This window comes from Nelusetta ayraudi, unplaced genomic scaffold (assembly GCF_046127955.1).
Source record: "Nelusetta ayraudi isolate G7.1 ecotype Tasmania unplaced genomic scaffold, CSIRO-AGI_Nayr_v1 ptg000135l, whole genome shotgun sequence".
Lineage (NCBI taxonomy): Eukaryota > Metazoa > Chordata > Actinopteri > Tetraodontiformes > Monacanthidae > Nelusetta > Nelusetta ayraudi.
Window position 1 is genome coordinate 12,330,307 of NW_027466185.1, and position 24,327 is coordinate 12,354,633.

The 24,327-nt window shown below is 50.0% G+C and overlaps 1 protein-coding gene across 8 annotated transcripts in view; it reads right to left on the reverse strand.

Moving 5' to 3' along the window:
* Window positions 1-24,327, reverse strand: part of rbms3 (RNA binding motif, single stranded interacting protein) — a 253,173-nt gene that overhangs the window by 164,081 nt on the left and 64,765 nt on the right. Inside the window, exon 1 of one of the 8 annotated variants that reach the window (XM_076011890.1) lies at window positions 13,794-14,293. The exons of 5 other annotated variants lie outside the window; for them this stretch is intronic. In XM_076011890.1, the coding sequence (XP_075868005.1) occupies window positions 13,794-13,868 (75 nt within the window). In that variant the 5' untranslated portion in view covers window positions 13,869-14,293. Of the gene's footprint in view, window positions 1-13,793; window positions 14,294-24,327 lie in introns of those variants that run through there. 2 more of the 8 variants (XM_076011889.1, XM_076011894.1) reach the window with 2 other exon arrangements.

Sequence of the window (24,327 nt, forward strand, 5' to 3'; positions counted from 1 at the left end):
TCCTGTTCAACATTATTTCAAAAACATCGGATTCTGGCAGAATATGTAATCACTCCAATTACATTTCACTCCCTTGTAAAGGGAGAATTCCCCCGTCTCACTCTCTCTCTCTCACGGGACGGACCTCAAAGAGGCTGCGTGCGTGTTTGTCAGCGGCGGGACGTGACGGGGGCGTGTCCATCACCGCCAACAAAAACAGCCGAGCGCGCCGGCGGCGACAGCTACCCACGTCCAGCGCGGCGGGAAACACGAGCTGCGTGGGAGCCGGGAGGCGCCCACACTGGCGGGCTGCTTTAACAGGAACACCTCGCCGGGAACACGCCGCTACGCAGATTGCAGATCGGTTGCAAACAGCGGCCGTCCTACTTCCTGTTGCCTCTGCAAGTACAGTCTGTCCGTTCGGACCTTTGACCCGACTGCAACGAGGCGTTTTCCTACACTTGTCTACGTCTCACTGGATATTCTCTCTGTGTTTTATTCTCCAACATCCCTCTTTGTTTAATACAATTGTTAATACAGAGCTACACAAAACTAAGAAGGAAAGACTACTTAATGAAACTTACAATTAAATGACCAATGATTAAAACAAGCCAACAACAAACGTGTGCTCTACTGTTCTCTATTAGGCGGAAATTTGGTCATTAAAAGGTGAGAGAATAATCATATTATGAGCATGCTAGGTGCTGTATGAATACAGCTTTTGACTTGAACCCTAAAAGAAGTGGTGGTGATGTGGTGATCATCCCAGTAGGTCAGCAGCAGTTTGGGGAATACTTTCCAGCAACAACCCCGTTTAACGGTGTTCCAAGTCACGTCTTTCTTCCCTCCCTCCAACAAATATGCAGAACCACGTCTACACACTTGAATGTACCGAGCTGCTACATGAGCCGTGTTCACACTGCCAGCCAAAATCAGATTTTTAGCCATCCAGATTGAAACCGGACGGCTCTTTTGTAGTCTCAACATGAAACCCGATTTTTGCAAGACGGATTGAAACCACCTTCGGGAGGTGGTTTCAAATCACATTTGGACTGATGCGTCTCAGTGTGAACAGCTCCAAACACGCCGATGGGTTTTGACTGTCTGTGACCCAAGACCCAATGCGCCAGACCAGAGAGCACCATTCCAGGTGCGGAGCTGTAATGTAATGGGGCAGACAGAACAGTAGAAAACAGCAGTGCCTGGACAGAGGAGGAAACTCATTGGCTCATCAGTGTGTGAGGAGATACTGTAGCTCCAGCGCATGTATCGCAACAAGTGCTGCTGTCACAATTATATGACGTCACACACTACACGCTACGCTGGACGACGCCTCCGCTCCGACATCATTGCTACAGCAACCTGTCAGACGGGTCAATAATGTGGGGCCAGTCTGAACAGAGCCGGATCCCATTTGGACACTGGCTAAAAACAGTGTGGACAGTCAGCCCTAAAAATCTGATTTGAGAAGGCAGTCTGAACGCAGACATGGTGGTTGGCTGATGCGCTACTGAACATCTACCCAGCAAAGTGACTGAAAATGTACCCTGTGCATCTGCACACTTGGATGAATAACATGCAAGGACTTGATATGCACAGGTGTGTGTGTGTGTGTGTGTGTGTGTGTGTGTTTGTGTATGTGTGTGTATGTGTGTGTGTGTGTGTGTGAGTGGGTGTATGTCTGAGGGTGGTAGAATGCAGGTGTCCACATCGCATTCACGAGTTGGGATCTGAAGAACACATGTTCAGGGTCCCGCCGCGGCCGGTGCTTTGAGCTGACAGCATTGTTTGGGTTTGGATGAGCACTTCAAAAGGCTGCCGGGGATAAAAGACTGGAGAGGCTTTCAGTTGCGACACATTTTCCATTTTAAGGCCCAAACCTCTTAAGCCATTAGCGCTAACAGATTGCAGCCCGCATTGTTTTTCACTCTGGACAACAGGCTAAATACACTGCGGGTCACTTCTTGCACCCTCAAGTATGGGCGGAGCCTTCTGTAATGAGAAAAAGTAAAGTGGGAAATAAATTTTGGGTTCTGTCTGGTTTATCTTTTGGAGGCATTTATTAAACTGTGCCTTCTTGAAATAACCCATTCAAAAATACACTCCTGAACATCTGCAGCTGGAAATTTATTAAATCAAAAGAATTATTTTCTTTTTTGAAATGGGCAGAATTTTTAAGCAAGAAATCAAATCCACTGAAATCTTGCAATAAACTTGGAGGAAAACAGAACCAGGCACTTTGATGGACTCTCTGATGGACTAGTTAGACTTGCTAGAGAATTTATTTTAAAGCTCATTTTTGGAAATTGTGTTGAATTTTAAATCAATGAATAGATCAATCAATCTAGTGTCGCAGTTCAAAGGCCTTGTGGTCATTTCTAATGTGCACAGTGTTTTTTGGGGGGAGAAATTCATTTCTGGGATTGCAGGGTTTTAGTGTGACGTTGCAGGCTGCTAAACTGGCAGGCGGGTTCATTCAGTCAGTCAGTCAGTCAGGGTGACCTCATGTGTTTGGCACAGGGAATCCTGCCTATCAGGTTTCCCTCTTTGCAGATTCCAAGCTGGCAGCTCCAGGACCCCCGACCCCTGAGGCGTGTGTGCCAGTGCGTGTGCATGTACGTATGTGTGTGTGTGTGTGTGTGTGTGTGTGTGTCGGAGAGGATGGAGGCAGAGGGGATAATTGCAACTCTTTGTGTGTGTGAGTGCATGAGTGGGTGTGTTTGTGTGTAACAGAGCCGGAGAGATAAATTAGATGAGATGAATTATTCAGACGGGCGGCTACAGGAGGTGTGGAGCTGAGCTTGTCGGACCCCGTCCCCCGGTGAACCCGCTGAACTCGGCCACGGTTCCCCGCCCTTCCTCGCACACAAGCCGCCGAGGCTCCTTCCTGCACGATTAACGTCCTGCTCTCCCATGTTTCCTTCCCCGGCTGCTGCATCGCCCTGCACTAATGTAGGTCATTGTGCACACCGGGGTTGTAAACACAGGCGGGCGGAGGGAAAGAAAGGAAAAAAAAAATTCTCGTGGTGCGCCTCGAGTGTGCACGAGCAAGCAGGTTTAATGGACACGCAGGGAGAAATGGGCGCTTACACAATCAAGTGAAGGCTATTGAACTTGAAGTATCGTTTGAGAAAGGCAAATATGCGTTTAACGCAGAGGAAACGGTATGGAGGCGGAGCTTCAAAGTCCTTGAGCAGCAATTTTGCAACACAGACGTTTTTAATATTGCCACAAGATTTAAATACAGTTCACATGAGTGATACATTTCTTCTAAACATTTTCAAAAATATTAATTTGCTTGAAAAACAGTAAACGTAAAAGCTCTCACATCGTTAAAAAAAAAAAATTCCCTTTAGCAATGTTTATAAACAATAACATTTTTCTCTTGCCTGTTAGTGAGAGAATAGACTTCACAGAATCAGGGAAAGTGTATTTGCTTTGGCAGTAAGACCTTTGTCACAGAGGGCACGGACACCTCCACCAAGGTAGAAGGTCCAATACAGCATCGGGTTCAGCAGGAAGTTGAAATCCAGCGGTAACCAGAGGGCTAAGTAAGCTGTTTCTCATCTAAAACTGTTATTATTTGTCAAACTATTATTTGACATCTCAAGAAAAAAAAAAAAGTATTTTCTTCCCCACTCCGTCCTCGTACATTTTGATCTATTTTCACTCTCAATTTTTCTCTGTTCCTTCAGGAGCTGAAAAACATTTTGGTAAGAAGTGGGACAGTTTCATAAAATCTGGTACTTTCCCAACTTGATTCGTTCCAACAATAATAAATAATAATGAAAAAACAAAACTTGTTGTCAAACAATGGGCAGGAGCTGGCTGTTGCTAGCCGCGGCTTTGATAATGATGCAGTGCGGGCTGCCAGGGATCTTTTTGATGGATCATCAACAGGCTCTGTGCCTTTCTGCTTTACAAATAGTGCAGGAGCCTGCCAAGAAGCAGCAGCAGCAGCAGCAGCAGATATAAAAGATGCACAAACACAGCCGGACAGCGCGCTTGCTAACGCCAGTGCCTTGCGTGCTCCACACAGCCCTAACCCATGTGGAATGATGGCAAATGTGGCTGTTAAACTGCAATCCATCACAGGACCAATCCAAATATTTAAGTCACATGACGCTAGAGGCGGTTCTACTGTGCCGAACGCAACTGCACTGCGCTGCACTGCACTGCACCCCCGCTGGAAGTCGACACAACTGGAACGCGGACTTTCCCGACATTTCAGAAAGAGAGAGAGCGAGAGCGCCACCGGCCCCCTTAACGACCGCCACTCGGCCGGCTCGGCACCGAGCGCACAAGTGTTTACCCGGCGCTTGCACCCAGGCGCTCGTAGCGGCAGCTCGGTGATTAATCGCAGGGCCCAAAGTGCTGAGGACTCAGAATCTGCTCCGGACGGCGTCGGCTGCAGCTCCAACAAGAGTTTATTGCTTTATCGGCTGATTCCTAATGCGGCCCCTGTTCCCTTCATCGCCGCCTCACACGGGGCACCCCAGAACGTTACCCCCGAATTGCGCGGCGCGCTTAATTGCCCTGAAGTTGTAGCTGTTGAGGATGACGGCGGAGGGGGGGAAAGGAAAAAGAAAAGTTTTAGCCAACTTCCGGAGGAGGAAAAAAAAGAAGCGCTTAGGAAATGATTCAAGCTTCACGGGATGCTTCACGGATCTCTGCGGGCCGATGCAGGGCTCCCTATACGGCGCCGTTTCCTCCTGATATGTTGAGAGAGGCAAAGCATATGGTGATTACACAAGCATACAGCTGTTGTATTTTTTTTGTAGGGGATGGTTCGGGATAAATAATGGATGGGAGCGCTCCGCGGGGCGCTGCAGACAGCTAATGAGAGACGGGGGAAGCAGGCAGGGAATTGGTAAACTGTTTTTCAAAGCCACTGTTTTTCAAACATTTTCACCAAGAGCCCAAGGACAAGAAGAAGAAGAAGAAGAAGAAGAAGAAGAAGAAGAAGAAGAAGAAGAAGAAGAAAACATCAGCAACCGTCAGGCGCAGAAGACTTCGAAAACGCCGTCATTTGCATTCGTTCAAAAGGTTGCACTGGTGAATCCGGGCGTATATTTAAATATAAGAGTCGCCAGTGCCTCCCTGCAACTGCCGCAACAACACTTTCACGCCAACCTGAATAATTCAGCGGACGAGACGCCACGTCCTCCAGTCCACGTCTCTGGGATCCACCTGTGTGCACATGCGAGGGGGGCGGGGGGTGTCATCGGCAAGGCCGCGTCATTAAGCGGTGAAAAAGGAGATGTGGGGTGTTGCGGGGGAGGGGAGGGGAGGTTGGGAGAGAAGCTCATGATGGCATTGTGTGCCGAGGCCACACATCATAATGACACTTTTTAATTCGGATGCCAATGGCTGTTTATGCGGTGCTAATTACCAGCGAAGACTAATAATCTGGGCCCCGCCAGGACTCTGCCTGGCTGCGGGCCCTTCTCCTCCTCCTCCTCCTCCTCCTCCTCCTCTTCAGACCCCTCTTTCCATTTTTCCTGGATTGCGACTCGGCCTCGCCGTCCTTGCCGCGTAATTCATGCACGCCTACCTGTCCCGCTCGCTCGCTCACTCGCTCTGTGTTTTTCCACACGCTGACTAATGCGGCCGAGCCGTCGCGGCGGCCTCGGAAAGAGCAGCGGCGGAAGGCTCCACTCCAGGCGGAGCCATTTGGGCAACATGAGTGAGTGAGTGCCTGTGTCTGTACGTGTGCGTGTGCGTGTGTGTGTGTGTGAGAGAGAGAGAGAGAGAGAGAGAGAGAGAGAGAGAGGGAGGGAGAAAGAGAGAGAGAGGGCGGCTTGAGTCATTTAACTCAAATAAAGGCCCGGGAGAAAAGGCCTGTTTGCTCTCGGTAATCCTCCACTTGCTCGACACGGCTTCGCAAAGGTTCATCTGCCGCTCTAAATTGCTGCACGAACCCTTATTTGTATTGGAGCTCATTGTGTGTGTGTGTGTGTGTGTGTGTGTGTGTGTGTGTGTGTGTGTGTGTGTGTGTGTGTGTGTGTGAGTGTGTGTGGTATCTGACAAGACTGGCAGCTATTCAAGCCCTCATGCCTGTTTGCTATTTGCTGATCCTCATTCATGGCAGAATTGGCAGCCATTTTTCTGACTATGCGGGACATAGTTTGTTTTTTTTTCCTCATTATTTTCTCCCCCAGCTTGCCGCTGAACGCAGCTGCACAGAGTCACAGGGCTACCTGAATGTGCGTAGGTCAAAAGCACACTCCCGTATATTTGCATGTGTGTGGCCGTCGCCTCCTTGGGTTTCCGCGTCTGAGCGTCTCGTGTTTTTTTTTTCCTTTCCTTTCTTTTTTTTTTTTTTTTATCTCCAGCTCCACCACAATGGAAATGAAATGCTAATTCCTCACGCCGGACTCATGATGCCGGACTGGGATTCTTTTTGTCAGCCGGCGGGGCTGATAGGAAAACCCAGAGCGCGGCCGTGAAAAACGAGACAGTTGATCTTTGTTTGCGTTTCCTTTGTCCCCACAGGTGGCTCCTCTCTCCCCTCTGGCCCCTCCTTCTGGCTGGAGGTGCACCAGATGAAACCAGCGCCCGTGTCACTTTTGCTTCTATCGATATTCGGCCCACACGAGCAATATTGTAACTGACAATAAATCTGCAGAAGAATCTGCAGCAGGTCTGAGGAAGCACAACATGAAATGTTGCTGCCGGTTACCGATATTCCAGAGAGACGCCTAAACGAGAAGTAAACCTGTAATTCATTTTATGTCCAACATGCCGCAATTGTTCACAGTCCCAATGCATCTGCGTTAGGGATGTTAACGATCGATTAATTGCTGACTAAGAATTTAATCGATTAAATTAAATCAGTCGCAATTAATTAAACATTTTTTACACGTGTAGTTAATATCATTATAACAGTGTAGTGGCACGAAAGAGCAATCCACCTGTACATACCGTGCAATTCACCTGTAGAGATGGTCATAATACCTAGAACAAGTTACTTTTAAACAACTTTTATTTTTTAAATAAAGTTGGAATGTGACCCATTAGAAGTCAACTGTGAGCCTAAACATTATTTAAGGGTTAAATAGTGTGCTCCTTACACATTTTTCATTGTGAAATTTAGGTTCTTAGGAAAAATTGCAACTAATTAATTCATTGTGAATCGATCGATAAGGTCAATCAGCTAACGATTAATGAATTAATCAACAATTTGCATTCCTAATCTGCGCTAGGTCTTAGTCAGCTGCTTACCAATGGAATCTCTCATTTGGTGATCAAATCAGCCCAATATCAGCATTTCCCCCCTTTCATCTGATGTTTCATTTTTTTTTAAGTCAATCCCAGTCGATACAGCGAACATGTTGATGACAGTACAGTAGAAAGGAGACGTTGGAGGAGATCGTGCACGGACGCTGCCTGTGCAGTTTCACCGGGGTCGACTCCGGGCCAGTGTAACTGCTTGCTCCGCCCCCAACCCCGACCCAGCCCCTGTTACTCTTGGACCGCAGCCAGCTGAGGCGTCAGACAGCAAAAGCATCGCTTCCACAACAGCAACAGCAACACAACACAATACAACACAACACCACTTTCCTGCATGACTGTCTCTCACGAGGCGCACTCATACCCTCCCGCCTCCATCCCCCGCTGAGCACGTGACTCCCCCCACCACCCGCACAGTGTCCTGTCCTGACCCGACTCCCCTTCTGCTGTCCGCTTCCCCTCCACTGAGACAGAGGGAGGAATGAAATTTGGACTTTTTCACTTTCACTTTTTGACTTTAACACAAATTCACACAACTTTTCTCTCTGGGTTCATTTCATGAGCAGGTTCTTTTTTGGAAAAGGATCTAAAAACAAAACAAAACAAAACCTGAAGGAATGCTTTGGTAAACTGACACTCCAGCAACCTTCAGCCTTGCTGAACATCCTGACAGGAGGAATCTGAGAGATTTCTGTTCAGATTTGGATTTGGTGTATTTATCGAGCCAGGAGAACTCCCATCAAAGTTTCTAATCCCTTTAATCTCTCTAACAAAGTTAATAATCCCTGACCTAGATTGCATTTCTCTCAGCTGGATGGCCTCGTGGGTTTTGGAGAAGAGACGCTGTCAAAAACGTAAAGATTGAAGGCGTTGGTGAGCTAAAGCTGGCCGGGCGACCAGACCAGACCAGACCGGACCAGACCGGACCAGACCAGACCAGACTGGAGGTGTCCCTCCAGCTGCGGCTGCAGCGCCTCGCCCAAACGAAGGGCAGATACGCAGAAAGTGTCAGCGATGACGAGGGTCGGCGTGAAAGACAACGTGAAGATGATGGAGAGCCGGGCAGAAATAGACGCCGGACAAAGTCATTTGAGCAAATGCGAGGCAGGGGAGGATAGTTGTGGGAAGGGAGAAAAAAATATATATAAAAATTGCGAGATTGTACTTCGTCTGTCCTCAGAGGCAGAGAAGAAAAAAGAAAATAGAGCGTGAAAACAGCAGGCGAGGCGACAGCAGAGTGAGACAGTGGACAGCTCCAGGCGGTGGCGGTGTTACAGAGAGGAGACGCTGCTCGCAACAAGAAAATAGGGAAGGTGAAAAAAAAGAGGGAAAAAAGGTGGTGTGTTTGCAGAGTCCCGCCGTGTCGCTGGCTTTTAAGGCCACATCATGTTTCTCATGTTTCGTCCGGCTGTGAAGCTGAAGCCAGAACTTGCACGAAAATCGTGAAAAATGTGCAGAAAAGGAAAATAAAAAACGACCCTTGGAAAAACTTCTTCCTCCTCCTCCTCCTCTTCTATGTCTCAGTGGCTGCAGACCAGGAGACCATCACAGTCGTTTCCTGCACCTTCTTCCCCACGTGGCTGGTTCTCAGCGGACAGCCAGCGCTTTCCTCCCTCATCCAAAGAAAACGCAGCTCTCCCTTTTCATTTCCAGATGTTCCGAAAAAAAAAAAAAAAAGAAGAAGCAGGCGGACGGACAGACAGGAGACAGGAGTTCGGCGGCGGCGTTCCAGCCGCGTTGAGCCGCCGCGCTTTACACTTCACACGCTCGCCGCCCCACCGACAAGCGGAGAGAGCCAGCGAGGAGAAGCAGTCTGGCTTTGCGTTTCACTCGCTCAAGGACACCTAATTGAAGAAAAATACCCCGCGATTCAGCATTCAGAGCGTCGGAGCACTTCTCGTTGGCACGGGGTCACGCAACGCAGGGTGTTTAAGGACAGAAAACATCAGGATAATACATCACCGGGTTGACGCGAGGAGAGGATCACGGTGGTGATTTAATCACAAGAGAGAAAAAAACAACAAGATGAATTTGTAAAAAAGACAAAGAAATGCCCTCATCTCACCAGTATCACTGGTACTTTAGCGTCCTGCCTCTTTTTTTCAACCCTGATGCGGCTTCATAAGGTCGAAATTTATTCATAGCCTCGGCCTGAAAGAAAAATGCTAACTTTCCCGCTTTTTCCACTCTTTGTGCCTCCTTCCCTCCATCCTCCCTCCCTCTGCCTGGCAGAGTGGCTATCAAAGGCCTGGAGAGCAACTCGCTCCGCGGCTTGTGAAGAGGCGGGTGACGCTCACGCACGCACACGTGCACACACGCAAGCACATACGCACGCACAGGCTAATGCCAGGGAGTGCGGCTGCGGGCCCAGTTGTCAGCTGATGGATTGTCGCCGCTAATGCAGTGCGCATGCATGCACGCGTGCATGCAGGAGAGCGTGCGTGTGTGCGCGTGCACGTGCAAATGAATACAGCCGTTCGCGTCGCCGACTGACAGTCGCAGGCGACGGATTACGCCGCAGGGCCGAGCGGCAAACACGCAGGTGAGCGAGTGAAAAAGCGGAGAGAGCGGCTGGGTGGGTGATGGATGGAAAGAAGTCGCATAAGTGTGTGTGTGTGTGTGTGTGTGTGTGTGTGTGTGTGTGTGTGTGTGCATGAGCGTGATTTGTTCGCGTGAGCCGAGAGATTGAGAAATGTGAAAAAGGAGCAAAAGCAAAAATAAAGCTCAAGCTTAAAAGAAAGAAAGAAAGAAAAAAAGCCCGTCCATCCGTCCGGGGCTGAAGAGAAACGCCGCTGAAGATTTACAGCCGGGCCGGGACAGTATTTAGTTTCAGGCGGTCAGTCGTCGAGCACGTATGAGGAATTACTGGTGGGGAAATGAGTTACGCTGCTCCCGTCTCGGCACTAATAAGAACATATGGCTTCAGAGTCCAAAAGAAAGAAAAAAGGAAAAAGCGTAAAAGAAAAGAAAAGAAAAGAAAAGAAAAGAGGGCCGAGTGCCAGTCAGATGCACCCGGAGAACTGTGTCTTTTGGAAAACAGTTCAGAAACTCTTCGGAGCAGATCGACTCCGACTGCGCAGCAGCTGGCGAAGCTTCACGCTACGTCCATGCGCGTCTTCCTTTATCTTGTTCTTATTGTTTTTTGGGCCTGAGTGAAGGAGCTCGCACGGCTTGGATCGGCCCCGCGCACTGTGGCCAAACCTTTTTCCTCTCTGGCCCTCCCTGCTACATCCATCCATCCTCCTACCAGCTCTCTCTCTCTTCCTCCTCCGGCACACGCCCCCTTTTTCACCCTCGCCCCCCTTCGCCGCTAAACCCTCTACGAACATTTCCAGTAACAGCATTTCTGACATCGTGGCGGATGTGGCCGGCCGGCCGAGGCTTTTTACGGTGCAAATTATCAGTAATTTGAGAGTTCATCCTGATGCTTATCTGCCTAATTGGGGAATACAGAGTGAGAGAGACACCAAAAAATAATAATAATAATAATAACAGGCACTTAGCAAGAGCGCACGAGCGTACGTTTGCTGAAATTCATTTTCTTACCACAACATATTTGGCGATAGAACCATAATTGATCTGCGAGCTGTAATTGTTCTCATGGGTGGGACCGGCGGGGGAGGAGGAGGGAAGCGGGAGAGGGCGACTCAGGCGGCGCTTTGCTCTAATTTCCCTCATTTGCGCTGCCCGTCTATTAGCTAGCATAAAATATTGAACGTGGTGACGGCGGCGGCGCTGAAAAACACAGTGTTGGGATCACAGTGACATGACGCAAAACAAAGGACAAAAAAGGCCAAATTTCTGCAAAGGACTGAAATGTGGGCGATCAGCTGGGGGAGAGAGAGAGAGAGAGATGGAAAGGAGCCTCCCATCAAAGCACCACAGCCTCATATAAAAAGCCACACACACACACACGCACACAGACAAATCCCTTTCAGGAATCAATAATTCAGCTAAAGAGAAGCACATGCTACGCCCCGATGCACTAATCAATAGAGAGCCAAATGTTATTGTTTCATCTCATTCTCTTGACTTTCACATTCTAATCCGGGCTGACTGGCACATGCTGGACAGCAGCAGCAGCAGCAGCAGCAGAACTCCATTAAACACTGATGCAACACATTCAGATGTGGCTGAAGGTTCCATCAGTTTTCTCCATGGCGCTGAAACACCGGTGTTAGCTCATGCTTGCTATTTTTTTTTTTTTTTTTTTGGAAGCAATAAAGACATTTTGTCGTCACCGAGCGCAGATGCACCTATAAATTCAGAATCTCAAACGTGTGTCGTAAACGAAAAAAAAAAAATACAATACGGAGGACTGGGTGGAATGGCAACCCATCAGTATGAAATATGCCCCCCCCCCGACCTCCTCATCCCCGTGAGATATTCAAGCCCCGCCCACCCAGGTCCCTGGGGAGAGGGAGGCCGGGTCCTGCCAGCGCTGCAATGAAGACGGATAGGAAGCCGGCGTGCAATTGGACGGCAGCGAGGCTCCAAAAAAATGAAAAGGGGCCACACACACACACACACACACACCGACACACACATGCGTGAACGAGTGCAGCGCTACGATGTGATTCTCTAGGAGTGTGCGCACCCTGCAGCCTAAATCCGCTGCCGCCCTCCTCTCTTGGTAATCGAGTCATCGATGATCATCAATAAAAGTCCCAGGCTGCCGCGTCTACTGAACTCAACTCCACCTTCCAGCCCAAATCCAACACCGCTTGCAGGTGGGATTTTTTTTGTGTGTGTGTGTGTGTGTGTGTGTGTGTGTGTGTGTGTGTGTGTGCTGATCCTATTCAAAAGGAAGCAGCCAACGGGCCAGAAGACCTCTGGTTTGCATGACACCGGACCCTCGGCGCTCACTCAAGGGTACATCAATCGCTGACGGTGGCAAGATGGGATCAGCGGCCGACCTTGGCAGGCGAACTGCAGCGCCGGCGAAGGAGGCGGGAGGCAGGGAGCGTGTGTGTGTGTGTGTGTGTGTGTGGGAGGAGGTGTGGTGTGGGGGGGTCCTGTTGCAACAGTGATGAAGGAAGGAAGAGCCGTGTGGAGGAGGGAGGACCTGATTGAGAGGCCCCGGAGATGAGCAACTCTGAGATATGAGATATGAGATATGAGGGGGGGCGGGGGGAGGGGGGCGTGTGGGTGGGCGTGAGGAAAGCCATATGGCAGCAGCACAAATGTATTAAACTGTAAATCAGAGGGAGGGGGGGAAGCGTGTGGACTGCCAGGTGCAGCTTCAGGAAGCAGCTTCTCCACCATCAGGAGGCAACAGGAGCGAAAAAGAAATAAAACGCAATAATGAAAAAAACATGTCAGCTGATTCAACGCCGCTCCGCCACAACACTGGACCATGGGAAAGTTCGGCTACGTGCTGCGCCGCCTTCCTACTCAAAAAGCCGCAATAAAATAGGACGTCGAGTCTGGATGCCACGTTAGTGGACACGTTTATCTGCAGCCGCCGCCGCCGCTGTGCCCGCCAATGACAAAATGACCAGATAAAAAAAAAAATAATAAAAAGAGTCAAAGTCGACGCCAAGCGTTTAAGCAGCAAAAAAAAAAAAAGCCCAACTGGTGCGATCCCCACAAGGCTGCCGTTTTTAATCCCCTGATCCTGCTGCGTGGCCGGCGTGCCCAGCCAGGGTCCTGGCAGCCGCCGCACGGCCCAGAACCTGGGCGCCCGTCCCAGAGGCACTGATGCAGAGTGCAGCTCGAGTAAACACAGGCAGGCGGGCGGGCGGGCGAGCAAGCGGCCCTCTCTCTCTCTCTCTCTCTCTCCCTCGTGCCTGCTCTGTTCGAGCCATACCAAGAAAAAGGAGAAAAAAGAACGAGCGGCGGGGATGCGGGGGGGGGGGGGGGGGGGGGTTCACCACTCTTCCTGGCCACGACCGCAAGTGTTGATAGAATGGCAGATCTTTTAATTAAAGGTTGTGTTTACGGGGGTCTCCTGGGGTGTGTGTGTGTGTGTGTGTGTGTGTGTGTGTGTGGGGCTAGGGTTGGGGGGGTAAACATTTGCCCCAATAAAATGAATCAGGGACTTTATGATCTATGAACAAAAAAAACAATAAAAATTGGGAGAAAAAAGTTTCGGAAGCAGCAGCAGCAGCAGCCAGAGGAGGATTTTTTTTTTTTTTTTTTTTCGCAGCCTGATGCCATTTTTCTCATTGATTTGCATGAGATTGATGGACGGATGTTTACTGGACAGCTCTCGGTAACGGTCTAGTAGGCTGGACTAACAGTAGCCCGGAGCACTCAGCCTTGATCCCTGATCGCTCCTGCTTGCGCCGCGCACGCACACACACGCGCGCGCACACACACACACACACACACACACACACACACACACACACACACACACACACACACACACACACTGACACAGAAATCTCAACTCTGAACGAGGAAGCTGTCATCCGAAACCGTGGCGGCCAAGGCCGGCTATCCATCAAATCCCATCTCCACTCTCCGGATGAGAGGAGTTGGGAGTGGGGGAGGTGGGGGGGGGGGGGGCGGGGGGGGAGGAGGGAGGGAGGAGGGGAAGACAAGTAGGCGCGAGGAGAGGCTGGACGCGTACGTACCTTGGTCTGGAGATAGTGGGGGTAGTAGTAGGTGTACTGGGGGTACATTGGTTGCTGCTCCAATCGCTTGCCCATGTAGCTGGAATCCTTCGAGCCGAGGCAGGCAACGGGTGACACGGCGGCGGCGGCGGCGGAGGAGGAGGAGGAGGAGGAGGTGAGGGGGGAGCGGGAGGCAGCAGAGAGGCAGCGTCTGGTTTGTGTCTCTGCGTGCCGGCGACGCCGTGTCACTGGCTGCTCCTCCAGGAAGAGGGGGATGAGGTGGTGGCGGTGGGAGGAGGAGGAAGGAGAAAGAAGAGGAAGAAGATCTGCCGGAGGAAGCTCAGCTCTCCTCTCCTCTCCTCTCCTCGTCTCGTCTCGTCTCGTCAGTCCGGACGGAAATATTTCCCACAAGTGCTCAGAGAGCGGTGGCGGTTAGTCCAGGGGAGTGGGTGGTGGAGGGGGTGAAAAAAATAATTTTTAAAAATAAAAATGGGGGGGAGAGAGGTTCAGGAGAAAGAGGAGAGAGGAAGGGGAAAAAAAGGATGCAAAGGAAGAAAAGAAGGAAGGAGGAAGGAGGAGGGTGCAGGTGGCAGTCAGCCGCTCTGACAGTCCGGTGGGCGCCGGGAAGAAACGGGAGAAGAGGTGGAGGTGGAGGAGAAGGAGGAGGAGGAGGAGGAGGAGGAACAGGAGGTGGAGGAGGAGGAGGAGGAGGAGGAGGAGGAGAGGACGTCAAGGTTCACCTCCCGTTTGAGCTCCTTCACTCAAGTCTCTCCGCCGGCGCTTTAAAACTGCCTTCGCTCTCACACACGCACGCACGCACACTGGGATTTCTGCCACCCTCCCTCCCTCTCTCTCTCTCTCTCTCTCTCGCTCTCTCTCGCTCTCTCTCTCTCTCGCACACACACTCCTCTCTCTCTCTCGCTCTCTCTCTATCTCTCTCCCCCGGTGTGATCTGACGGTGGCCGTGCTCCGTCCTGACAGGAGGGGATTGGACGTCTTCAGCGAGCCCGGCGACGATGCTCCCAGAGCAAAAAGAGCAAAAAGGAAAATAAGGACTGGGGGGGGAAGACAAACAAAACAAAAAAAAATGTTCCAACGTGTGGACGCCTGCAGCAGCGGCAGCAGCAGCGGCGGCAGAAGCCGTGGAAGCCGGGAGTGAGAGTGAGAGTGCGGTGGACGACAGCGGGTGAAGCTCCCACGAGAGGTGTTTTCAAAAAAGAAATATCCACCGGTCGGTTGCTTGGTTAGTCAATCCACTGGGTTCCGGCTCGAGCGGGTCCAAGAGGAGCAGAACCACCAGCAGCACCACCACCACAACAACAACAACAGGAGAGAGAGAGAGTGTGTGTGTGTGTGTGTGTCTCCCAGGTGCCGGCTGCTCGCCCAGTCGTCCTCCCTCTTCCTGCTCTCGTAAAAAAATGTGCTCCTTATTTCTCGTCGCTCCTCTCGGCAGCCTTCGCCTTTGCGCGCTTTCCCCCCTCTCTCTTTCTCTCTCTCTCTCTCTCTCTCCCTCTCTCTCACTGTCACACAGTCTTCCTCTCTCTCCTCTATCGCACGGCCCCCTCCAGCTCTCGCTCCCTCCCTCTCTCTCTCTCTCTCTCTCTCTCTCTCTCTCTCTCTCTCTCCCTCCCTCGCTCTCTCTGTCTCTCTCTCTCTCTCCCTCTCTCTCTCTCTGTCTCTCTCTCTCTCTCTCCCGTCTCCCGCCGCTCGCTGACAGGGCGGCGAAGGGGGCTCGTCCGAGGCTTCCCCCAGCACGGCCGGTAGGAGGGTCTTGAGCGAGCGAGCGTGAGAGAGAGAGAGAGAGAGAGAGAGAGAGAGACCCAGACACAGATCAGCGGGCTGCAGCAGCGTTTCCACAACCTGGGAGAGCGCGAGGGGAGGGGGGTGGGGGGTGTAGAGGGAAGAGGGCTCGGCACCAGCTGCAAGCGGTCGATTCCCCCTGCTGGCTGCACGCGGAGCTACCGCCTGGAACACACAAGTTCAGCTTTTTCATGCTTTTTTTTCTAGTAACTTTGAAGTACTGGTGGTAAAAATAAAAGACTAAACAAAAACAGAGCATTTGCCCTTGTAAAATAATGCGTTCGAACTTTTGCTTCTCTTAGAAAAGGAAAAACCGCAATGGACGAGGATGAGCTGAGTGATGAATATCGACGTCACTGCAGGGTGAAAAGTCGCAATTCATTTTTCTTTCTCTCAGCATAACACTTGTTGTAAAATAGGGTAACCAGTAACTGAAATGTTTCATGTTGCATCCACAGAAGGAATGCAACACATCATGCCGACCACTGAGGTATCGTCTGATTTCACTGATTTTTCACATACAGTATATCAGACATTATCGCCCTTGTCGCTCTCTGTTTTAACTGTTCCACATTAGTTTCAGTTGCAAGGTGTCGGCGATATCGGAACAGTAAATATTGGATATCGGGAGGAGAACTTTACTTTACTTCAGAGAAACTAATTAAGCTTGGCCCCTTTAAAGATCACCTGTAAGGTGATGGGATGAACCTTTTTTTCTTATTACATTCAATACTAACTTATTGGATTTCCCCACTGCTCATAGAGCTGTTTGCTAATGGTGTGCCGCCTCCTACTGGTGCTAGTACTTGACGTACAATAGTGGCTCACCAAAGCCAGAGGAAGTGGAGTAAATACATTACACCTCTACTCGACCTTACCCTTCATACTGTCGCACTTTCTTGTCTTCTTCAAGTTCAGCTTCATTAACTAAGCCCTTCCCGCAACCCCGTCGCTTTCTCAAGCTTTCTCAAGTTGGTCAAGTTGCATTAAGACCAGCGGGACATAAATCCGACAGGAGGTTTTAACAAGACAGCTTGCTGATTTCAGACCATTTCTGACCCCAAATATTGGGCAATCTGGCTGCCACGCAAGGTTAAGAAACAAAACAACCAGCAGAAAACTTAAAGAGAAATGGCTAAAAAAGCAAGAGGAAATAATTTCATGAGCAAGAATTAAAAAAACAAAAACAAAAAAAAAAAAACAGAGATGACAACAGATAAAATATGCTCTTCTGGTCGACCACAGCCCTGGCTAGCATTTTGCCTGATTAGACGTAACCACATATGCACTCATGAGTCTGCGAGTCGAACCCAAAACATACACTCTAGAAAACACAATTCTCAGAGGGTTCAGAAACAAGCGTGCACAATCTCTGGCACATAAAAAATAACCCCACATGTATAGCTGGTCTATGAAGCCCTGGTGAGTAGCCGCAAGGCCAGAAGGGCTCAGATTTCATTTAATTAGCAAATCAACTCAAGTTTTTAATTAAGTCAACGCACATGGGTGCAGCCTGAAACCGGAGCCAGGGATCGTGCCGTGAACCAGAACGGTCAGAAATGCATCTGCGATTTCGACATATAATCAAAATCAGAATAGTCTTTAGCGGCGAAGGATGTCTGTGAGTACGAAGAATCAGCTGGCTTCGGTGAATTAGCACACTGGGAACAAACACAACGGCATACATAATGGAAAACAGCAGGGAAACAAGCGCTGCCAGTTATGGAGCGCAAGACGAATATTTCAAATATTTAGTGGGAAACAGGAAGTGAGACGGACTATATGCTAAACTTGTTTTTTCTTGTTTTCCAGAAATGTGGGGCCGCTATTGGGTTTCCCAGAGTAAAATTGAGGCATTGCCTCCATGAAACACCACGAACCCATCTACCATCATAGTTTATGGCTTATTTACTGTCTGTTACTGGCCGTTACAGTAGTTAGAGCCATATTGGACTTGTCACAGAATAATAAAACTGGACCCGCAGTGACCTTTAGCATGCTGCGGCTGGAGGAAATATTAACTTGGAATCCATTTCAAGCAGCAAGTCAAGTCAACTTGAGGTGAACCCAATGCAACTTAAAATCCCACTGAGTAAGACTGCGCCATCTCATGGTGAGAAGACTTACTGCAAACGATTTTCACATGAATCTGTGTTTCTCTGATTGAGCCTTGACATCAGGCTGAGATGACTGATCCCTGTTCTGGGCTGCGGCTGCAGAGGAAGCAGGATGGATGCATATTGGTGCGTGAAAACACAGCAGTATCTGTGACTTCATCTTCCCATGAAACATACATGTATTTTGTGTATCACTCCATGCCAGGGGTTCCGTTTGAATATCACATACTGGGCCTTTAAAGTAGCAATAGCAGGAAACGCAGCACTTGCAATCTGCTTAAACACTTTTCCAGAATGAATGACTGCAAGTAATTACTGTAAATCTGGAACAACATTCTTTATGAGAAAGATGATCTTCTCTGTGCCACTGGGTCAGACCCATCGCATTCTGAGCACTAATTACAGCTGCAAAATGTCTCCAGGAGGATGAAGTGACTTTCTGAATGACCGTTTTTAGATTTAAAAAAAAGTTCCTTCCTGTCCCCAACAGAAAAACTCTTTGATGTGTTTGTATGTTTAATTCCTGCTGCAGTGGTGAAACGTGTGCTCTGGATCGACAAATCAGCCGAGGCTTTGTTTGCCTGAAGAGAATGCAGAGCAGGCCAGGCAGCTGACAATATTAGCTGAGGGCATGAAAGTTGTGCGTCCTGTAGGCGCAGCGCCGCACGTGGACGGACGCAATCGATAGCAACAGAGAAAAAAAGAACCCAGGGACCAAAAAGAAAGCTTGCCAGGAAAGTGCTGCCTTTTACCGACACACAGGAGGAAAATGTTACTATCAGACGAGTCAATTTTTTATCTGTAAGAAAGTGGAAAAAAAAAAAAGATAGACCAGGACGATATTGATTGCGGATTAACAGATTAACAGCCTCCAAATCGACAACGAGGTCCGTGAAACTCATGGACTCCACAGAGAGGCGTAAAAGTGGAGAACAAAGGCGAGACAAAAGGCCAGAGGAGAGAGCAGGAGAAAGAGAGAGAGAAAAAAATGAGGAAAAGCAGGTGAGACAGAGTGGGAGACGGAGCCTGAAGGAGGCAGCCAGGCAGAGAAGATTCATACGTCTTTATAAGGAGGTGTCGCCGCTGAGCCGCCTCCATGAAGTCATCCCTGCTCCTCGCAGATAAGCCGCAACATTTCTCCTTCTCTTTTCTCTCTCTTTCCCTGATAGAGATTTTTATTAAAAAAAAAAAAAAGAAAAGCCAAAATAATAGATTTTTTTGTGGCGAGGAGAGGGGGGGTAGATTATCATCGAGCCTCCGCTCAGCCTCGATCCAACAGGAGTTAAAGACCAACACGAGGTGAGCGGCCTACGGCAGAGGGCTCGTTTGTCTCGCAGGCTGCCGCGTTCAGCTGACACTTCTGCACTAACATCACCCTCGTCCGTCTCAACGGGCTCCAGCAGGAAGCATTTTGGTGGTAGCAGGCACCTCCAGTTGGAAAAGGAGAAAAAAACTTTTTTTTTTTTTACACTAGCTGATGCTGAAGGGAGCAGTGGCAGGAGGCAGCACGAAGCACAAAATTAAACAGTGATCGGGTCGGAGAAACGTTCAACTTCGAGTGCGAGGTCACATTCCGAGACACAAAAAGGAAAGAAACTGCAAACATTACTGTGTTTTTCCAGAATGATAACAATCTACAATGTTATTTGTTTGTTATTTTTAGTTTTTTTCTTACTCAAGAATGCAGAGATTTTCAGACACCCACCGTGTGTCTCCTCCTCTGGACGGACTGTGTTTGTTTCACTCTGTCCTGAATGACGTCACGCAGACGGGACGCGCCGCCAACTATTTGATGGCACAGCCGAGCGTGATTACGTCGCTTGTGTTTGTGCGTGTTTGTGTATGCGTGTGTGTGCCAGTTGTTAATACTGACGCAAGAGCTCTTCTGCGAAGTCGGGGGTTCATTTCAGGACAGCGTCATCGTCAAGGAACCTCCAGATTTCTGCGCGAAAGTCGAGATTCGGCAGCTGGGAACCGACGGCGGTGGAGATTTTTGCGTTGCGCGTCGTGTCGAGGACAACGGCACAACAGCCGCTCGGCTGCATCTCCGCACGTTTGCCAGATGGGTGGATGAAAACTGATTTTTACAAGCTGTTCTCTTTTTTTGCCTCCCTCTCGTTTTTATGAAAGCTGCCCCGCTGCTTATGGCCAAAACCATTTTTTTAGACGCCCACAGTGAGAAATATTTGCTAATCGTTAACAGGCGCAACTGTTGAAACATTTTCATCAAAGGAAAGTAAAACCATCTGCTGCTCCTCTGCTGCAAGGTCTCCCCCCGGTGGCTCGCTCACTCTCTGTGCCACTTTCTAATTGGAGAGCGTGAGCGAGTCATTTCGCCTCGTAAAAAAGGGGGAAAAAACAGCAGAGGTCACGTGAGGCTACCCTCAAAGGGCGTAAAAGGGCCGGTGCGTGCATGACAGTGCCATCTGATGGTGTGAAGGTGCATTGCAAACAATGTCGAAGGGAATCCCCGTTTTTCGGATGCCAAAATTCAGGTTGTGTCTTTGTGCAAAAGCTGCAAAACCCTGAGTGGATCCATGTGCAGGCTGCTGTGGATACAATGAGGCTGCCTGCACATGGGACGATGTGTCAAACACATATCTTCATCAGATCAACACAACTGATTTCTTGCCAATAAATCCTTTTAAATGTTGGGCTTCAAATAGAAGGAACCTTGCAGAATGTGACCTCCGGGTCTGAAATGAAGTCTTCCACTGCGGCAAGTCCAAAACATTTTTGCAACCAACTTTAGTTTTCACATCTGAGAGGAGACGTTTCGGCGCCGTTCCAGACAACACCAGGCTAAACTTTGTTGAAGGACTTTCGAGTCTATTTAAAAAGAAAGGAACAGCTTTTAAATGGCGAAAAAAAGAAAAAAAAAAAAAAAACGGGAAAAAAATTCCTGTGGAATTCCTAGAAAGGTCTGCAGCCGTGTCAACCACCCAGCCCCTCAAACCCCCCTCCAACTCTGCCCTTCCTCGAGCTGCCGCACAAAAACCAAAAAGCCTTTGTTTCCTGTGGCCTGCTCGGTTCCTGGGTGGTTCCCAGAGAGGAGCAGATGTACGGTCGGTGGGTCGGAGGGGGGAGGCTAGCTGGCACGGCGCCAGGGGAGGTTGTGGGAGAGGGAGAGAGGGAGGGAGGGAGGAACGCTGAGAGAGCGGAGGAGGCGAAAGGGGGAAGTTCACAGTTTGGGGCCTGGTATTCCAGGAAAAAAATCCCTTCTGCCAGCAGCAGCCGTTCAGCAGGGAGATGCAGCAGCAGCAGCAGCAGCAGCAGCAGCAGCAGCAGCACAAGATCATTTTACATGTTTTATGCAGGCCCACTGATGTAGCATGACTAAGCAGCTTCCCCGCGGGCGAAGTTGTGCTCGTAATCGAGTGAGAGTCGGACCTTTCCAGGCAGCCAGAGCCGGGAGTTTATGCGAACACGCCGCCGCTCACATGTATTAAGCATCTAAGACTCGTCGACAGATGTCGGCTGGTTATTTATACAACACGGACAGTGAGTTGGTGGGGAACCGTTGCTCTTTCTTAATAGCAGACTGTTTTCTGTTTTTTTTTATTTCACCAAAGAAAATCTAATTTGTCTTAATGGGAGACTTGCTGGAAGGTATTATTGACAACAGTGAAGAAGAATTTCAACAACTATTCGCTATCACTCTCTAATAAAGCCATCGGCTTTCTAAGGCAGGAGAGCCAGGAAGTGACTTTCTCTTTGCTCTCACACTACAACATCACAACCACCACAACCTGTCAGCCTTGAGCAATTTTTCAATAACCTCAATATAGATTTACAGCAAAAAAGGCAGATTTAACCCTTTGTTTACAGCCTCCTGCTACACAGTTTGGTAAAGATGAAGTCAAAGACGGACTTTCTTTATTTCTCGCTGTCTCGTTTCTTCATTTTTCATTTCTGTGGAGCAGTGACCCAATATCATCCAAAAACCTCTACAGATCAGATCAGGAAACAGCACATTTAGCCCTCTGTTTACAACCTGCTACTGAAACAGGGTCGTTTGTGAGGCCTTCCATGGGTCCTCTGAGGCGGTGTCAGTGGGCGGGGCCAACACTTGACTGGGTGTAATGACAGACCACACATCCTCAATAAAGGTTACTGTTTCAAAAATCAAGCCGACACAGCTTACAAACACAATGAAACCCCAGAATTTCTTAGATTTCACGCCACTCACTTGAAAATGACTCGCTCACCACAGAGACTGCGAGACTGCAGCCAAGGTGCCTTCTCGCCCTGGTTAGCTGCAGATTCTGCCTTTGATCTGGCAGGCTGAGCACTGGCCGTCGAGGTGGGAGGCGGGGGTTGCACGGCGACTGAACTGACACACGTGCGCGACCCCGGTGGTTCCTTTGAAACTGATCCAAGACGTTCAAAACGCCACGTGCGAGATCTCGGCGCATCTTTTCATCATGACTCAATCGCTTCGCGCAGCCTTATCGGCGCTCAGAGGGAGGCCATTCAACCGAGAGGATTGTTTTCCAGAGTGATGTCATCCTGGGCGAGCGCCGCTCTCTTTATGCGACGCACTCGTCACCCTCAATTTTGGCTTTTCCCGACAATTTGTCACATCCCCCCCCAAAAAAAAGAAAAAAGAAAGAGTAGCAGCGCTATTCGGGACCCGCCAGGGAGACGTTTGATAAACACCAGGCAGGTTTCCAGCCGGTCATTAACCTCTATCACAACACAGCGGAGGGCAACGCCGGCCTAATGGGCAGAAAGCATGAGAGCGGCCATTCATATGTGAAAACCACTGGCGATCAACCTCGGCTCGAGCAGAAGTCGACCCCCAAAAAGAGAAAACGATTCAGGTTTTTCAAGCACATTATCACGAGGCTATCGCGCAATTAGCCGTATTGCACGGGGAGGAGAGAGGTCAGGGTGCAGTTGATAAAAGATGCTTGAGTTGAGCTGAACCACAGCTGGAGGCTGCAGAAGCAAAACATGCCTGGCTCAAAGGTCAGGGCGGGGTCAAGGTCAGCCCGGCATTGACGGTGGAAACGCCGGGACGCTGCGTCCGAGAGAGAGAGAGAAACAGAGAGACAGAGAGACAGAGAGAGAGAGAGAGAGAGAGAGAGAGAGAGACAGAGAGACAGACAGAGAGAGAGAGAGAGAGAGAGAGAGAGACAGAGACAGAGAGACAGAGAGAGAGAGAGAGAGAGAGACAGACAGAGACAGAGAGAGAGAGACAGAGAGAGAGAGAGAGACAGAGAGAGAGAGACAGAGAGAGACAGAGAGAGAGACAGAGGGATGAGAGGAGAAAATCTCTGCATAATAAGGAATTAAGTGCCGCGTGGAGGGCAGGAGGAGTGCGAGTTTAAACAACGGATATTTCCCGTGCGGGACGCGCTAAGCCAAAAACATTCAGAACCGACGGCGTTCCGGAATACGAATGAGGGCCGAGGGCGGCGCGGACAGAGAGGCAGGAGGGCACGAAGAGAAGCCGTGAGGGAAGAGGGAGGAGGAGGAGGGGCGATCAAAAGCTTCAACACGGGCACTCAGACTCCAGTCAAGCAGCTTCTCTTGTATTCGCGCCTTTAATGCCTCAAATAGATTTAAGTGCACAAACGTTTATTCTCGGCGGTGCCTTTCTTGTAGGCAAAAGTCCCCCCTGAAACTCCTCCCCCTGCGCCCCCTGCCCCCCCCCCCCGCAAAAAAAAAAAAATTTAAAACATCGACCAACAGACAAAACAGCTGAAACAGTTGTGAACTACACCGCAAGAGTCCGGGACAAGATTTCTGTGTGCGTCTCGGCGCATTTGCCTGGTTATTCGCCTTAATGGACAAGTGTGTCAGAGGCGCGCAGGTGGAGGGATGAAGCAGTGAAGTAATAGAGCGGGGGTGCCGCGGGTCGAAGCCAGAGCCGGAGCCGGAGAGGGAGCCGGAGCCGGTACGGAGGAGATTGGAGATGGAGACAGGAGTTATCACCGGCGAGCGGAACAGATCAGGCCGAGCCGGCCAAGCCGCAAATAGAGCAAGATGGACTGGTGGTGGTGGAGGTGGAGGTGGGGGGTGGTGGTGGGGGCTTAGCGGCGCTTTAAAACACCGCCTTCCCCCTGAATGAAATGAAATGACCACATGTCACACAGGAGATGAGGGGCGAGCGAGAGCGAGAAACAGAGCGGAGAGCCAAGCGGAGGAAGAGGGAGAAAACTGGAGCTGCTGCGCGGCTGCCAGAGGAATATTCCAGGGCAGCAAATGGAGCAGAACTCCATTCCAGCTCCTCTCCTCACCTCCCCCGGTGTCACATCCTCTGCATGCAAAGCATGGAGCCCAGGAGACAAAGGGAAACACAGGGAGTGGCGGCGGCGGCCGAGAGGAGAGCAGCTCCGGGACAAAAAAAAGCGAATTAACCGCCAGCGTTATTTTCTGACTTATTTATTTTTTGCTTGTGCATTCGTTTTAACGCGGCGCTAGCGCTGCTAGCTCTAGGTGCGATCCCCGCACACCACTGTTTTTCCAGGTCACGCCGCGGAGGCCGATGGCCGGTGGCACAACGCGACCGACCCAGACTGTCACCCAGTGTGAGGCGGCGACACCATGACTCCCCCACACAGCGACCAAATTACCTTCATCTGATGATTTACCCTTTAAATTGGTGCTTAGCAACCTTTGTCTGCGCACAA